This window comes from Vombatus ursinus, unplaced genomic scaffold (assembly GCF_900497805.2).
Source record: "Vombatus ursinus unplaced genomic scaffold, bare-nosed wombat genome assembly UNPS02011431.1, whole genome shotgun sequence".
NCBI classification, from domain to species: Eukaryota; Metazoa; Chordata; class Mammalia; order Diprotodontia; family Vombatidae; genus Vombatus; species Vombatus ursinus.
In genome coordinates, this window is record NW_020951209.1 from 4,299,770 (window position 1) to 4,318,390 (window position 18,621).

The 18,621-nt window shown below is 39.9% G+C and overlaps 1 protein-coding gene across 1 annotated transcript; it reads right to left on the minus strand.

The window, feature by feature from the left end:
• Positions 1-411: 411 nt before the first annotated feature.
• TMEM52B (transmembrane protein 52B) lies at positions 412-18,045 on the minus strand. The gene is made up of 5 exons (XM_027856410.1): positions 17,992-18,045; positions 15,613-15,656; positions 9,203-9,241; positions 3,427-3,593; positions 412-1,477 (listed from the first exon to the last, which is right to left on the minus strand). Exons 1-5 carry the CDS (start codon positions 18,043-18,045, stop codon positions 1,221-1,223), a joined length of 561 nt encoding a protein of 186 aa, XP_027712211.1. The 3' UTR covers positions 412-1,220.
• Positions 18,046-18,621: the final 576 nt, after the last annotated feature.

Below are 18,621 nucleotides of genomic sequence, written 5' to 3' on the forward strand. Positions count from 1 at the left end.
GGACAACAATACCCTTGCCACCTTAGCTTGCATTTTGGTCTGGCTCAGAGTCATTTACATGCTGAGGCAAAAAGGATATAAGAAATATCTAAGTGGTACGGTCGTCTGGAAGAGAGGCCAGTAATGTCCCTGCAAATATGAAGAAAGATGCTATCTGTATCCCGAGAAAGAACTGATAAATAGAAGTATGTATAGAATAATATTATATGTGTGTGTGTGTGTGTGTGTGTGTGTACTTATTTGTGTCTAATGGTGGCAATCTCTAGAGTGGGGGGAGGGAGGGAAGAAAAAAAGGAAAAAAGAAATTTACATGATAACTTTATTATATATTTAAAAGGAATAGCAAGTTGTACATAATAGATTTGCAGTTTCATGTGCAATCATCTTTTTTATTATATCATGTTATAGAAATGCTTGTTTTATTCCATAAATTAAAAATAAAATAAGTTAAAACAAAAGAAAAAGAAAACTTAATCAGCCTAGAGGCACTCTGTTTGCCTTTCGCTAGTTGGGTGTGGTGGCTTTGACTAAAGCTCCATGGGTATGCCCTTAGTAGGGGGCGATTCAAGCCACTATACTGTAAGTGAGAGTTGAGATGGCCAACAAGTGACCCTAAAGAGAAGCCCAGAAACTAGTAGCAGGATGCATTGTTCTGCAGAGATTATCATACTCAGAAGTCAATGTTAGATCACTGGAAATCAGAAAAGCAGTCCCCAGGTGAAACTACATGCCCACCAGTCATTGTAAAAATATCAGAAACTAGTAGAGCAATATACCCAGTGGGGATTCTACACCAGTCAGGAAATAAGACCAATGAGAACAACATGATGACTTCATCAGAAGACGCTGGTGGTCCAGCAGCCTTGGAGATGACTTGGTCCTCCGTGTGTGGCACATGCAAACACATTCTCTAAGCATGTGCCCATTTCCCACCACCACACCAGTGTGCATGTTTGTGAGAGTGTTCTCCAGGTTTATGGGAAGGAATGTTCTATTTTGATTTTTTATTACTGTGTTGTTTCATTAAATGCCTTTGCTTTGAACAAATTGTATCCTCCGGCTGACTGGAGAAAAAAGTAAACACATTGGAAGAGACTCAAGAACTAGTTTTGAGTGATTACAGATCCTCCCTTGAACCTGAGATAGTTATCCTAGGGACTCCACGTGTGAGAGAGGAGTACTCCGAGGGCTACACTTGGTTCTCACACCCTAGGCGACTGTCAATTGGGGGTGTCCTCTATCTGTTGCTGGGGAGCGTCCTTCTCCCCATGGGGCAGTTGCTTCTCTTCAGGCACCGGAGCCAGATCAGAAGCTTTCTGCCCACACTTGGACACTGTGAAGCGGCTCATGTGCAGAACTTCCTCATAGCCTGGGAGTGGCTCCAGGCTCGGGGACAATGAAGGTGTCTGCACGGGGTTGTGAGAGTGAGCGACTGCGAAGATCCTGCGGGCTGCTGATCCAAAGACCGATTGAAGAGCTGTCAGAGAGAAAGAAAGAGGAGGATAGAGCATGGGAGCCATGCTTGAAAATCAGACCCTGACCTCAATGCATTAGGTTATCTGCAAATATGCACAGTATGACCGCCAATCCGCCGACCCTCACACCCATTCCCACAACCCCTCCGAAAATCCCTAGATTCCTCATCAAGAGGCATCTTCTTCCGCTCCTGGAAAACCCATTTGCCTTAATGCCCTGGAGTTATCCTTCTCTGCTTTGAAGATTCTGGTCCTACTGCCCTTTGGCCAACTAACTCCGCCTTCCTGCCATATTCAGAAACTTTTTGATGAACCCATTTACACCATCAGAGTTCTTTGGATTGCCCATCTTTGTTCTACCTGACATCTTTCTGTGCCTTCCAGGAAACAGAAAACATTCTGCCATAGTATAAAACTTGGGTTCTCCAGCTTCCACTGGGCAAAACTGTACAAAAACTTGAAACAAAAACTTTCACTCCTGGAATCAATATTCCAGTGCTGATCGCTGCATTTGGGGAAAGATAGTCATAGAACTGGAGAAGGAATGAGTGAATGAATGAGAAACTCTTATTAAGTGCTAATTACATGTAAAGTGCTGTGATAAGCACTGGGGTCACAAATAGAAAAGTAAGATAGCTCTTTCTTTCAAGGAGCTAACATTCTAATGGGTGAGACATGTATAGGAGGGTTCAGCTGCAAGTAAGATGGAAAGACCCAGTGGTCCATAGGCTGCAAGAGAAAAGCAGATGGGGCAATAGAACCAGGAAATATTTAACAGTATCAAGAATTTTGGTGGTGAGAACTTTGACTAAGCAAAGAGTCACTATAATGATAAAGAGGTTATAGGGAGGATAGACTAAAATATGTAAGTCTTCAGCCAGGAAAATTTTTTTTCCAACTTTCATTAAAAGGGGATATCATTAAAGTCTATACAACTATGAAGGGGTATGGGTAATATAGATATGGACTTATTCACCAGATACCAGAGTAAAGAAACTAGGGAGAGGATACTCCTCAGATTTTGAAAGATGTAGATTTTAGAAAAAGAAAAAGTGTATTTTATATAGTGAACAGTAATAATAACAATAATAATGCTAGTTATCATCTATATAGCACTTTAAGGTTTTGTAAAGCACTTTAGAAATATTATATCATTTTATCTCTGCAACCATCCTGGGAGGTAGGTGCTGTTATTTTTCCCATTTTGCTGATGAGGAAACTAAGACAAACTGAAGATAAGTGACTTGCACAGGGTCATGCTTACTAATTGTCTGAGGCAGGATTTAAACTCAGGTTTTACTGATTCCAGGCCCAGTGCAATATAAATGTGCCATTTAGCTGTAGTAAAATTTTAAAATGTAGTACCCTTCAGAGGTGCTATAGACTGAAAATATACATAGGTCCCATGAAGACAGAAGAATGCATGCATAATAGATCAATAACTGTACCTTCAGTAGAAGTTAAGAACATTTTAAGGTAGGGTCCTCATTAACCCTTTAAATCTGTTATGAGGGACAACCAAATGTTCCCACAAAATATCTTTTGGTGATACCATAGACAGACTGTTGAGATGGATCAATGTGGTCCAGTAACACATTTTAAAAGGATATATTAATCCTCTGTGATGCCTTTGAAACAACAAGGACCCTTTCTTCATAGATTACCATTACCATACAAAAAAACCTTGATCCACTCTGCCCCCCCCAATTGTTGGATTATTTATGTTTCTTAATGTAGGAACAAAATCTTTCCTTTTGCATGTCATACTTTCACCATTCCCTTATCTTCTCTAGCACTCAGAATATCTACAAATCAAGCAGAATAAAAATATTTTGTGTTCTTGAGAATGCAGATCTGCCCAGAACGTCCCAAAGGTCTACAATTTAGACAACCATTCTTTCAAGTGTTTCCCTCCCTTGGCTCCCCTGTATGAGTATATGGAGGTACTCACAAGTGATGGTGCTCTGAAGGGTGCTGTCATGGTCAAAGGCAATGACTGTCAATTCATACGGTGGTGGGCCCACCTCGTCTCCTGTCTGCTGTCGACTAATGCAACAGCGAAGGCAGACTGAAGTCAGGCCACACAGAAGGAATAGCCCACCAATCACCACCAGCAGCCTATTAGGGGAGGGGTACAAGGGAGAACTGTGTAAGCGGTCTTATCTCTAAATCCAAATTTATACATCAATGTGTATACATTTGCTCCTTGTTTCTGTGTTTTCCAGAAAGACCTACAGGGTATATACTGCCCAGAATTGCTTTGATTTAAGCTTCCTAAGGGCCTTCATTCTTTGTGAGACAGAGAGCAAAATCACATCACCATGGTGATGATATTGTTGGTAGAATAATTGAAAGTGATTTATAAGCGACTATGTTTCTTGTTGTTGTTCAGTCCTTCCAGTCATGTCTGATTTTTTGTAAGTTTTCTTGGAGTTTGGAGTTTTCTTGACAAAGATACTGAAGTGGTTTGCCATTTCCTTCTCCAGCTCATTTTACAGATGAGGAAACTGAGGCAAACAGGGTTAAATGACTTGCCACAAGCTAGTAAATGTCTGAAGTCAGATTTGAATTCAGAAAGATGAGTCTTCCTGACTCCAGGCTCGGCACCAGATTCTGTTCTACTGCCCTTTGGTCAACTAACTCCTCCTTCCTGCTATATTCAGAAACCTTTTGATGAACCCATTTACACCATCAGAGTTCTTTGGGTTGCCCATCTTTGTTCTACCTGACATCTTTCTATGCCTTCCCAGAAACAGAAAACATTCTGCCACAGTATAAAACTTGGGTTCACTGGACAAAACTGTACAAAAATTTGAAACAAAAACTCTCACTCCATTGCACCATCTAGCCTCCCAGGGACTATGTTATACTACACTGAAATAAAACCCTTCCCTTTCCTAGAAATAGATTATTTGGGTATCTCTTTCCATGTAGAATGGTAGCATTAATGCAAATAGATGCCTCTCCAATACTCTGTTCCCTGGCTCAGCTAGGGAAGAGACATGTCTGAAGTAGGAAGGATTCCTGACTTGCTCTTTTGTTACTGGGAACTGATCAGTTATGGATCTACAATTCCAATAACTTGTATTCCTATGACTACAGATTTGGCCACTGCTCTCCTAGGAACTGGATTAAAACCACTGTTTCCACAATAATTCCTGTGTACAAAAAAAGAACAGTATTTAGGAAAAGGCTCATTAAGGCTCCAACATATTGAGCATGAAATTTGTGGTAGCAGGAGACAGTAAACAAATAAATCCTTTGCCTGGGATGCCATAGGAAGCAGGAGGCAATGATGGGTTTGCATTTGGCATATAGAAAAGAATAAGAGAATGGCTGAACAAATTATGGCATATGAATGTAAAGGAATATTATTGTGGTGTAAGAAGTGATGAAAGAGACAATTACAAAGAATCTTGGGAAATAGGAACAGATGCAGAGTGAATTGAGCACAAAAAGAACAGTTTGTGTAATGAGAACATTGTAAGGAAAAGCAACTTTAAAAGACTTAGGAACTCTGATCAAAGAAATGGCCAACTATGTCTCCACTTATGGTGAAACATGCTACCACCTCTCTCAGAGAGCTGATGGACTCAGGGTGCAAGAAGAGCTCTCCATTTTTGGACATGGCCTCTGGGTGGATTTGTCTTACTTCAATATTCTTTGTCACAATTTTCTCTCTGTTTTTAATTGGAAGAGACTGGAGGCATGATAAGCAATAGTGATGCCATTGAAAGAAGGTCCTTGAAACATTTTTGTAGAAGGCTTTGAAGAGAACAGAAGGAGGTTCAGAATAAAGAAGAAAAAAGGATGTTTTTTAAAGTAACGTGTGGAATTTATCATGGACTTCATGCAACGGGCATATAGTACATGCACAGGGTTCCTGGCATAGCATCGCCCATGTGGAGAGGCTGAAGAAACTGCTTCCGGTACAGTTGTGATGACACGGGATGATGGTAACTGGGAGAGACTGTGGAGCATATGCAGACATTCTTCTATGAGCCCAGTATGATAATTATGTGGGTAAGAGAGGTTCATTTTGATTGACTGCAGACTTGGAACTGGTATGTGTCTTCAAAAGGGACTGAGTCAGCCACTGCCTAATCTCTTGGGTCATTTTCTCTTTAGCAGTGCTCTTGGGGGCTCTTTTGCCCTCTGCTGATGGCTTCAACTGAGAGCCATGCCGGAAGCGGAGAGACCTTAGAACTTCCCTACTGAGGCCACCCCGTGGTTCTATGAAAATGGACCTGGATTGTTTGCCTGTGTCAGCATTTGTTCTTTCATTTTAGGTGAAGGGAGAGTGGCATCCTGGTGTCTTACTGTCAGAGTTTTGCACCCGCTCAGCAGCAATGCCCCCAAAGTGGAAGGGGTGTCTTTAGGAGTGACCTTCGTGACCCAGCTTAGAGCAACTGGGATGAGGATTCATCCAGGATACACATCACAGCTAGACATGAATTAAATAGGCCCAATGTTTTGTAGGAATTGTGCTGAGTGAGGCCACTCTGCAGAAAACTGAGGTAGTAGAGGGGAAAGTGTGTCTGTGAGGTGTTGGATCAAAATGATTGAACTTCTGTTATCCTCAGAGTAAATTTGGCTTTCCTCATTCCAGGCCCCGCCCTCTATCCAAACTGTGCTACCAGCTTCCCATATGGGATGATGGGCGTTGGGAAAAGAAGACAGTAAAGAAGCATTTCCCAAATCGTGACCATTAGGGTCATTAGGAACCATTGGGAATTCCATGAGGAAAATGCTGATGTTAGCAAATGTTTTTTCTCTAGAATATTGAAAGTGAAAATATCTCTCTATCATAACATTTGTTATAAGTATAGCGAGGGTTAATTGGCTATAGGGGCCATCTCATGGAGTGTGCTCAGAGTTACCATTCTTGGTTCTGGTTGACCTTGTGGGAGCTTTGGTGTCTGCTCCAAATTCAACCTTGCACTGCCCTCTTCTCTTGAACCTCTTGCCTCTTCATTATATTGCTGGCTTTTCTACCTCTACAACATCTCTTTTGTGCATTCCCATACATTGAAGTCCTGGTTCAGGCCATCTTCACCTTATGCCTTGAATATTACAATAGCCTTCTGCTTGGTTTGCTTGTCTCAAATCTCTCCCCACTCCAATCCATCCTTCACTTAGTCTATGTCACCTCTCCCACCCCCCAATCAAGAGTTAAAATGGCTCCCCATTATCTCCAGGATAAAATATAAAAGTATCTGTTTGGCTTTTAAAGCCCTTCAAAACCTGACCCCTTCTGATCTTTCTAGTTTTCTTACATCTTACTCCCCCCACCCCCACCCCCCTACCAAACTGTATGATCTAGTCACATTGACCTTCTTACTGCTTCTTGAACATGATGGGCTACCTCCAGATTCCATGCCCTTTTACTGAATGTCATCTGTGCCTGAAATGCTTGCCCCCATTCCTGACTTCCCTGGCTTCCTTCAGAACTCATCATCAATCCCACCTTTTGCTAAAAGCCTTTCCTGTTATGCCTGACTGCTTATCCCTTCTTTTTGAGATTATCGCCAATTTACACTGTATATATCTTACATTTAAGTTTTTTTGTGTGTTTTCTCTCCCATTAGCATTTGAGTTCCTTTAGGATAGGGATGATGTTTTTTATAACAATAATAGCATGCTTTAAAGTTGATAAAATGCTTTATAAATATTATCTCATTTTGATAAAATATTTAATTTAATTTATTTTTATAAAATATAAAATATTTAATATTATAAAATAGTAATTAAATTTAAAATAAGTAAAATTAATAAAATTTAATTAAATAAAATTAATTAATTAAATAAAATACTTAATTTAATACAAGTATTATCTCATACATGACCCTGTAAAGTAGGTATTACTATTGTTCTCTTTTTATAGATGAGGAAACTGTGGTAAACCGAGGTAAGGTGACTTACCCAGGGTTACACCGCTAGTAAATGACACTGGATTTGAACACAAGTTTTACTGACTCCAGGCCCAGTGCTCCCTACATTTCACCGCTTATCCATCTAGCAAGTTTTTTTTTGCTTTTCTTTGTATCCCTGGTGCTCATTTCAGTTCTTGGTACATAGTAAGTACTTAATAATGGTTGTTGACAGACTCACTGTGACTAACTCTGGGCAAAATATTTTTGGTTCTTTAGTGGATTTTTGCATGGAATGATCTTCTAAGTCTCTTAACCATCTTGGTAGCCCTCTTCTGGATGCTCTCCAGTTAATCAATGTCCTTCATGAATTGTAGTGTCCAAACTTAACAAAATACATTCCATCCAGAAAAGAGTACATCACAACTACTACTTTCCCATTCCTAGACACAATGCCTTTCTTAATGAAACCCAAGGTTGCCTTGGCTTTTTTAGGTACCATACATCTCACTATTGATTCATAATGAGTTTGCAAATCATTCAACCAACCAGCTCTTCTGCAGATAAACTTCTATCTAGTCATACTGTCCTGTTCATCTTGTATTTGTTAAATTGATTTTTTTTGAATCCAAGCATTAAGATTTACGTTTATTCCTATTAATCTCCTCTCTATTAAATGTATAAGAAAGAGAGGTAGTATAGCTTAGTGGATAGTATTTCAGGAAGTCTGTAAGTCTGAACTTGGTCTTGGGCTGTGAAACATTCTTACCAATGACTTAGATAGATATTCTTATCAAAATTGCAATCGGCACAAAGCTTAGAGGGATAGCTGGTAGCCTGGATTACAAAATCAGGATTAAAGAAATATATATATCTCGACAGGATGTGACTTGGACCAAATCCAATAAAATTAAATATAATAGGGGAAAATATAAAGTTTTAAAATAAAATTTATAAAGTTGGGTTCAGAAAATTAACTTTTCATGTACAAGCTGGAGGAGGTAGATTTAATTTCCCTCCCAACTTCATGGTCATCTATGAATTTGATAAACATGCTATGCATACCTTTATTCAAGTCATTGATTAAAAACTTTAAATAGTTCAAGATCCAGGACTCTGTGAACTGCACCTAAAATATCCTTCTAAGTCTACAGCAAATCATTAATGACTATCTTTTGGGTCAGATCACTCTACTAATTCCTAAACTACTAAAAGTGCTAGTGTCTATCCCTGCCTGTTTTTGTACAGGCATGCTAAAAATGGTTTTCATATGTTTTATTGCATTTAAAAATAGAAAAACCATTCATAGCTCACAGGCCTTACAAAAAACAGGTGGCAAGTTGGATTTGGCCCTCAGGAAATAGTTTACTAATTCCTGACACCATTCCATTTTTTTTTCCATCAAAAGCTTTATCATTTATAGTCACATAGGTTGTATTCAGGAAAGGAAATTTAGTTTAATGAGATGCCATAATGGTAGCCAGATAACTCTGTTTAATGCCATCTTGTTGGTTCTTTGTGTTTATGCCTACATGGTATAGTAGAATGAACATTTTAAATATTGTTAACATATATTTGGAGTTAGGAGAACTAGTTTCAAGTCCTAGCTCTAGCACTTATCTGTGTGGGTCTGAGTATATTACTTAAGCTCTCTGAGTTTCAGTTTCTTCACCTATAAAATGAGGATTTGAATTACCATCCTCACCACATCTCACCACATGAGAAATGTTCTTTATGACGTGCCCAGTTGCTATAAAGATGCATTATTTCCCATAATGTGGCACTGGAAAACTAGGCTTAAGACCAATAAATGCTGATAATGGGTAACTTGCTGGAGAGTTATCTTTGAAAACTTACCAGATATACCAGAGGTGGACCCAGTCGGTGGTCAGACAGCTGGGGATAAAGCAGAACGGCCAGGTAGTAAAGTTAAAATTGTGAAAAACTTTTTATATAGTGTTTGTTATATAGTGAAAGCTTGTTATAATACTGGTATCAGGGAAAAAGGATATAACCCATGTAATTAATGTTCTCTGTTAAGGAAACCTTAGAATTTGATTTAATCTGCAGTGATACTTCATAATGTGGTTTCACTTTACTATACACTTGAAAACCAAAGAGTGTTCCTTCTGTCTTCTGCCACCATTTCCTCCTTCACTCATCATTCATATGAACAGGTGGCCCTTCTCCTTCTAAGGCTAACTCCTCTACATCAACTCTTGATCACATTCCTTCAGTTTTTTCCCAGAAGATTTTTTTCTTCTATCATTCCCACTCTCCCCTTAGCTTTAAATCTATGTCTACTGGTTGCTTTCTTATTGCCTATAAACATGCTTATCTCTCTTCTACATTAAAACAAAACAAAACAAAACAAAACAAAACCCTCACTGAAACCATCCCTTCTAGCTATCCTCTTACATATTTCCTCCTTTTTGTCACTGAGCTTGAGAAAGTCTGCTGTACTCAGTGCCTCTATTTCCTTTCCTCCAATTCCCTTAACTCTGTAGTTTGACTTCTGATCTCATTCAATTGAAACTACTTTCTCCAAAGTTACTAGTGATCTCTTAATTACCAAATTTAGTTTTTCTCGGTCCTTATCCTTCTTGGCCTCTCTGAAGCCACTGTAACTCTCACTAACCCTTTTCTCCCTCTTTCTTCTCTTCATATTTCTCCATAAAAACTCTCCAGGTTCTCCTCTCAGAGAGGTCTGACACCTCTTTCCTAATCTTCTTAATCTTCTTTGCTAGATTTTTACCCAGGTCATAACAGCTACACATGGATTTTCCTTAAGGATCTGTCCTGAGCCTCCTTGTCTTCTCCTTCTATACTACTTCACTTGGTGATCTCATCAGTACCCATAGATTCAATTATCATCTCTATGCAGATGATTCTCAGATTTATGCAGTCCTAATCTCTATCATTACCTTCAGTTTCACACTTTGAACTGGATATGCCATAGATATCTTAAACTCGGCATGTCCAAAATTGAACTCATTATCTTCCCCACCCTCCCACAAAGCTTCCCTTATTCCTAATTTTCCTATTACTGTTGAAGGCACTATCATTCTCCCAGTCAGCCAGGTTCCCAACATAGGTGCCATCCTCAACTCCTCCCTGTCTCTCACTCCCCATATTTAATCTGTTGCCAATGCCTGTTAGTCTACCTAAACAATATCTCTTATCTCACCGCATGCCTGGACTATTCTAATAGCCTGCTGATTGTTCTTGTCTTGGGAGATATTGGACTTCTCCCCACTCCAGTCCATCTTCTATGAACTGTCCACTCAACTATCAAAGTGATCTCCCTAAAGTATAGATCTGTCTGTCAATCCCTCCCTGCCTCCATTCAATGGACTCCATATTACACCCAGGATCAAACACAGAATCTTTTATTTGACTTTTAAAGTCCTTCACAACCTGGTCCCTTCCCACCTTTCTGGTCTTCTTATACTTCACTTCCTTCCACATACTCTATGATCTAGTGACACTGGTCATCTTGCTCTTCCCCACACATGATACTCCATTTCTCTCCCACCCCCAACTCCATACATTTTCATGCACTGAACTGATCTCCCATGTCTGGAATTCTCTATATTTTCATTTCCTGCCTTTCTTGACTTCCTTCAACTCTCAACTAACACCCCACCTTCTAGAAGAAGATTTTCCCAATTTCCCTTCTCTTCATCCTAGTGCTTTCCTTCTGAGATTATCTCCAGATTATCCTGCCTGTATGTTGTACATAGCTGTTTACACATTGTCTCCCCTCCCCCCATTAGACTTTGAGTTCCTTGAGGGCAGGGATTCCCTCCTCCCCCCCCTTTTTTTCTTTTGTATCTTCAGCAGTTAGCACGGTACCTGGCAATAATAAGTATTTATAAATGCTTGCTGACTTCTTGTTCTCACTAGGTTCTCAGTCATCTCCAACTTTGCCTCAGACATTTACCAGCTGTGTGACCTTGGGTTAGTCGCTTAACCGTATTTGCCTCAGTTTCCTCATCTGTAAAATGAGTTGGAGAAGGAAATGGCAAACCATTCCAGTATCTTTGCCAAGAAAAACCCAAATGGGGTCACAAAGAATCACACGTGACTGAACTTATCTGTTTCTCCTTATGGCTTCTGCATCTTTATAAAACCCGGGTATGGAAAATGTATCAGAATCACAGAATCTCAGCAGAGGCCTTGTAAACTAAGCCTGACAAAATTCATCCAGTCTGTGTTTGAAGATCTCTAGAGATGAGGAGTTTACTGCCTTTCAAGGCTGCCTCATTCTACTTTGTGACAACACTGACTGTCTACTTCAGATCTGTCCCTCTCTGACTCAGCCATTGTTGTTAGATTTTCTCTCTGGAGTCATGAAAAACAAATTTAATCTTCTTTCATTTGATAACCTTCAAATATTTGATGACAGAGATCATAATCCATCTCCCCTACCTCCCCATTCCCAGTCTTTTCTTCTCTAGGGCATATTCCCAGTTCTTTCAATCCACTTTGTTTCACAACGCTGATCATCCCCCTCTGGACAGTCTCCAGTTTGTCAAATGTTTTTCAAATTCAGCGTGTAAGATGGAACCCAACATTCCAGATATGGCCTGAGTGGGAAAGAATATAGTACCACCCTTATTCTGTACAACATTTCTCTCTAAATCCAGATTTAATTCAGGCACTCCTTCTTGCTGTCACATCACACTGGTTATCTTATTAATTTTATTGGCTTATTGATTTATATTGAACTTGTTGTCCATGAAGCATCCAGATTTTTTCTAGACTAATGATGATAATGATGATGATAATAATTTATCTAGCAGCACTTTAAGGTTTGCAAAGCACTTTACATAGGTTATCTCATTTGAGCCACGCCACAACCCCAAGAGGTAGGTTCTATTATTATCCATTGATAGATGAGGAAACCCAGTCAGGCAGAGATGAAGTGACTTGTCCAGAGTCACACAACTGCTGTGTGACCCTGGGCAAGTCACTTAACCCAAATTGCCTAAAAAAACCCAGAGTCACACAACTGTTATTTATCTGAGGCAGGATTCTATCATAGGTCTCCCTGACTCCAAAACTAATGCTCTATAGGCATTGTACTACCATTATCTAGTCACCCCATCCCTATCCAGAACTTAAAACCAGATAGCCTCTCCTGGTCTCATTTTCTCATGCGTATAATGGAGATAATAAGAATTTTACTATTCAGGGTTATTGTAAGAGGTAAATGAAATTAGGCATATGACAGTACTCTGTAAAGCCATAAAGCACTCACATTCTCTGGTTTCTGATTGATTGATCAGCATACATTTATGGACCACACAAACTAAATATGGGCATGATAGTTCCTACCTTATGGCTCATATAGCTTCTGCAGAACATTTTATATTCTCTATCATTGCTACTTTAATTTTGTCCATGTTTAATATTTCTCCTCAAGCCACATTCCCAAATACCTTTCTTCAGTAATGCTTTTTGTATTTCTGGTTAATAAGCAGCAATGGTTATGATAAGATATCTCCCACTGTATGCTACCTTAGTTAAGAAGGACAATGGGGTCAATCAATTGATTACTTAACAAGTACCTATTGAGCCTAGGTCCTAGGCATGATACTGTACTGTGAGCATAATAGAAAACATTTCTTTAGTACCTTCTGAGTGTATAGCACATCCCGTCTCATTCCTCATAGGTACTGTTCCAAACCCTTTTCTCTCACCTCTGATCCTACGTCTGTATTATCACCCCTTGCGCTTAGAGCACATGATTTAGTTTTTGATTCACTGAAATGGAGGCTATTTCCCACGAGTTTATCCAGCTTTCCTTCTCTATTTCTCCACATCATTACCCATTTTCTCTTTCTTCCCTCTGATCAGAGAAGCATCATTGTTCCTCATTAAAGTTAATCCTTCCTCTAATGTCTTTCTTTTTCTTCCCTTGCCTCCTCTGGGAGCCTGTTCTAGCAGGCATCCCCTCTCTCCTAGATGCAGCTTCATTGTCTTGCTCTTCTCTACTTCAAGGCTAATTTTCATTTGCATGGCACTGGTCTCTGCTCAAAAATCTTCAACAGCTCATTATGGCCCCCCAACAAAAGTCTGGGCTCCTTCACTGGTCCTCTACAATCTGATGCCCTCCATATAAACTCTAATCTTCCTAGAATATGCCTTATTATGTTCTCTCTCTCTCTGTTTCAGTCTCTGACTCTCTCCCCCCTCCCTTCCTCTCTTCCTCTCTTCTCTCTCTCTTTCTCTCACACTCTCCTGTCTCTGACTCTTCCTCCCTTCCCCCCTTTCCCTCCATCTCCATCTCTCTTCCTCTTTTCTTCTCTCTCCTTCCCTTCCTCTCACTCCCTTTCTCCTTCTCTCTTTCCCTCTGTCTCACTCTTTTTCCCTCTCTGTCTTTTTGCATTCCTCTCATTCCCCCCCCCTTTTAATTCATCGATTAAAATCCAACTCAAATACCACTTCCTCCCCATTTTGTTTTGCACCTCTCTAGTGAGCTTATATTAATATTATGTATGTCACTTTATGTTTTCCTTGACTGTAAGCTCCCTGAAGGCAGGGATCATACCTCATCTAAACTTTTTGGCTTCTCACCAAAGCCTAGCACAGTGTTCTGTACACATGACAGCTTATTAAATGTTTATGGAATATAAACTATACAAAATTAAAGATAGAATGGAGGTGTAATGGTATAATGGTGTAAAGGTATAATGGGATGGAGTACCAAAGGCAAGAAAAAGAAAGACTTGGATTAAAATCCCAACTCTGACACTTTATTGACTTGGATCAGTAGGATCTTAGATGTGTGGACCTTAGAACTCATCTAGTTCAAATCTCTCATTTTAAAAAAGAAATTGAGGCACAAAGAGGTTTAGTGACTTTCTCAAGGTCACCCAGGGAATAAGTGGCAGCATGAGAATTTAAATTTAGTTCTGCTGATGCTACAAGGGGCACTATTATGACTATACCTCTCTGACTTCCTTTACTTAACAATCTCACTGTGCGTTGATTCCTTCATCTGTAAAGTGGGAGCAACCCACAAGGTTGTTGTGTGACTCAAATATCCTCTTTAATTATTAACATAAGAGAAAATAAGCATCAGAAAAGGATATAACTCTTGTCTTCAAGGAGTTTACAATGTATCTGGGAAAATAGAACTACTATACATTGTCATTTAGAAAAATGATTAAATGCTAAACTGCATAGTTTTAACTAAAAATGTAATAGGAGTTCAAAGAAGAAAGAGATCAGTGTGGGCTGGAGAAGTCAGAGAAAACTTACAGAATCACTACATCAAGGAAGATAACAGAATAATTATAGTAAATGGATCATGTATGTGAATACGTTTAAGGCCTATGACGGCAAGGACCCAGAACTGTATTTACGTATCTCCTCAGGCATCTAGCATTAGGATTCCCTTGACCCATTATTACATAGGTCTTAGGGAGCTTCCTGAAACCTATAGAGTAGTAACCTACCTAGCATCCTATAGTGTCAGAGGCAGGATTTGAATTCAGGCCTTCTTGACTCCAAGTCTAATGCCATGCTTCCTTCACACTAAGCATTTGCTAAATGTTTAAGGAATGAATGGATACATTAGGAATATGAAATGATATTCATATATGAGGTGGTGGTAGTGCTTAAGAAATCCTACAGGTAAATCTGCTTGTAGCCAGGGACTATACCCAAATAAAGCCCAGCATGAATGATGGATGATTTACAAAAGCATATATAAAGGAGTGTATAACAAACCACTATGATTACATTCCATATTAATTGAGATTAATTCTACTTTTATGGATGGGGTGTCTGGTTTTGGAAATAAGTTTGTGAGCAATTCTGATTTGGAATCTTTAGGATAATGGTGATGCACATCTTTGCTTCTGAATGGCTTATTTCTGACAGTTGCTGTTGAGTCGTTTTAGTAGTGTCTAATTCTTTATGATCCCATTTGGGGTTTTCTTGGCAAAGATACTGAAATGGTTTGCCGTTTCCTTCTCCAGCTCATTTTACAGATGAGGAAATTGAGGCAAACAGGGTTAAGTGACTTTCCCAGGGTCACACAATTAGTGTCTGAGGCTGGATTTTAACCCAGGTCTCCTTGACTCCAGGTCTCTCATTCTATCCGCTGTGCCACCTAGGTTTCCCAGTTAATGCGTATCCCAGTAGTAATAGAAACAGTGAAATTGCTCATATCTACCGATTTCTTGTCCTCTGCTCCTGGTTCAACCTTCCTCCCTCCCTCCTTGGAAAATGAGTTTGGAGGTTCAGATACTTACTGCTCAGGATTCACACAGTTCTCTTCACACGTCACCCAAAGAAGCTACAAAAAGTGAAAGTAACAGGTGATTGGAGCGGGTTCTGCTATACAGTCTGCTTCCACCTGTCATTTCCTCCCTCTTCTCCTGGGACCTGTTTTCTCCACTGGTAAGAGCAGAGACACAAATTCAATCCATATATGGGCCAATCAGCTTCACTGTGTTCTAAGGTCAGAGGTTTTACACCAAACTTGCTCATTCATGTTGCAAAAGCACTCCCTTCTCAAAAATACAAGGAGCAGGCAAAGGAGTGTGAATGAATTGGTACAGAACTTCTCCCAATTTTAGTCATGGTGGTGGTGATGGTTAAGGGAAGGTGTATGAAAGGCTCCTGCTGAATGAGCAACATTGTTTTCGTCAATTGTAACACTGGTGTCTGAGGGTCTGATGTGAAGACCCAGGCATATTTCATTGAATCTCAACAAGTCTCTCTGGCTGAAGCATACCTGTACCTCAAGATTGAATCTCTAGGAAACCTCAATTTCTTCCCTCTCCCCTTTAACCCTTCTCTTTCACCCTCTGATTACCTGCAAGCACTCAGACTAACAAGGGCATAGAGCAATAAGGGGCACAAGGTAATAGAAAATCCCGAGAGCCCCTTTCAGCAAGCCCCTTTCCCTCAAGGTCCTGCATAGTCCCATATGCCTCACAGTATTGTCCTGAGTGATAACCCAACAAAGGGGAAATATGGACTTGCTTCTCTGCTGGCCCAGCTTCCCCTGGTGCCTGCAAAAACACTTCTTCAGCTCAGGTCCCCACTGGGGCTCCCACTTCCTTCTGCCATGGCTCAGAGTTGCTTTCTGCCTATGGCTCCAAGTTACTCTTGAACATTCTTCTCTCTTCACCTGCTTCCTTCAGGCCATGTAGTTTCTGCTTTCTCTCTAGGACTCCTCACTTCAATCCCCTGTCTCCAACAGGGGAACTTTTAACTTATCTTGCCCCACCACTTCTTGATCACCTCCTCTCCAATTCTTCCCCCCTTTCCAAAACCTCAGTATGTGTTATCTTTTCCCATTAGAATGTCAGATCCTTGAGGGCAGGGCTGTCTTGCTTACATAAATGTGTATCCTTGGTGCTTAGTACAATGCCTGATATAAAGTGAACACATTAAAGGCTTATTCTATCTATCTATCCATCTATCTATCTCTTTACCTATCTGTTATTCATGTGACCACACCAGTACCAAACAATTCTTCCTGGGCCATGTTCTTCTATCTTCAAATCTATCCCCCTTTGCCCTTGAAAGTTTTGTTCTACCCAGATGTCCCATCACCCAATGCATGTACCCTCCAGCCAGGAGGACCTGCTCACAGCTGTTATGATCAGGACTTCCCAGTGCTGAATTGAATTGAATTCTCATAGAGGGTCAATAAAAGTTGAATGTGTTTAATAGGTACAAAAATATATTAGTGCCTAAGAGAAAAATAAAAGGTGAGTAAAACACTAACTCCATTTCATAAATAGCAAACAAAAAGGATAGCGCCCAACCCTCTAAGAATTTTACTTCCAGTCTTTTTATCTATCTTCCTGTCAATGAACCTTGTTACAACTCAAATTTTTCCTTATGAATTGGGCTGAATTCTTGGGGAGAAGTGACCAAGTGAACTTTTTCTTGTTGTCTCACATGTAATAAGCTGCTCCAGTTCTAGGCTAACCTGCAATATGTAGCCAGATGGAAGACATCTTAGCAGTCCAAAGTATACCTAAAGCATTAAATACGTTCTTTAATTTTTTTTATATTTTATTTTCCTCCCAATTACATGTAAAAACAATTTTAACATTCTTTTTCTTAAATTTTGAATTCTAGATTCTCTTCCTCCCTCCTTCCCCTTCCCCTTCATTGAGAAGGCAAGTAATTGATCAAATCCATTCTCCAGTTTTTTTTATCTTGTCGATCTTGGATTGTCTACTTGATGTAGGGATCAGGGCCATACTAGGGGTGTAAAAGAGAGACAATCTCCTTGTGTGCCCGATGTTGATGTATCACATAGTATGTATAGGTCTATGCGGTAGGAAAAGGCTGACAAATATATCCTTAATGAATCCTGGGGAAAAGAGAAGTTTGGACCTTCATGTAGCCATTCTAAAGCCCTCCTGTACCCCACCTGAACCCCAGATGACTAACTTCTATTCCTTACTCCAGTTCTCATTATGCTCAGACATATACGTATGCTACTCCTTTATAAAATCTTGCAATGAAATCACCATGGTCCTATTGTCCTCTCCTAACAGGACTTGTCTCCATGCACCTTCTTTCCCACATTGAACCTCTCTTCCCCACAGAATCATGTGTATATGTGTGTGGAAGAGGGGGATCTTCCTCCTCACACTTCGACTCACCTGAGAGAGATGCACCAGAGTAGAAAAAGTCACAAACGGGAGACGGTTGCTCATGGTGCTGACCTTCTATTTCTTCTAATTCATGTAGTATCTACTTGCTGTCTTCTTTCAAAATCCTGGGCCATCTCATACTTTTTGACCTAAGGACTCTGAGGGAAGAGACACTCCACTTAAATGAACCACAGCTTGCCTCAGTTTCCTCTTTCAAATCTTATTTTTTAAAAACTATTTTTACTCTCCTATCTTTTCTCTCTTTTCTCTGATCAGGTTATTACCCCTTCTTTATTGCTCACATCTGCTTCTTATCTCTTTTCTATCTATCTATCTTTCTTTCTATCTAGTCCTGTTTTCTTCTCACCTTTTTTTTTATGAGGTAAAATTCAGGTCTGACTCATTTGTCCTCCCTACCAGTTATCTTTCCTAGATACTGATTTTCTTGGTGGGGAAAAAGGGGAATGCAAAAGGTAGATTGCTAATAAGCTACAGAATCCTAATTCTAGTCTTCCTTTTGCCAAGAAAGTGGTAATGTTCCTTCTCTTTCCCCACAACCCTCCAGAGAGACTGCTGGAAATTAAAGTGACAGGGCTGACCTTTACCTTACTCCCCCATGTGACCACTTTCCTCCCAGCC

Excerpts from the sequence above, each read along its gene's own strand:
- TMEM52B (XM_027856410.1), bottom strand. The coding sequence starts at position 18,045 with ATGAGCAACCGTCTCCCGTTTGTGACTTTTTCTACTCTGGTGCATCTC. Across the intron at positions 9,242-15,612 it reads AACTGTGTGAATCCTGAGCA|CTGTCTGACCACCGACTGGG; the intron begins GTAAGTATCTGA and ends CTTTATCCCCAG. Across the intron at positions 1,478-3,426 it reads CCTTCAGAGCACCATCACTT|CTCTTCAATCGGTCTTTGGA; the intron begins GTGAGTACCTCC and ends TCTCTCTGACAG.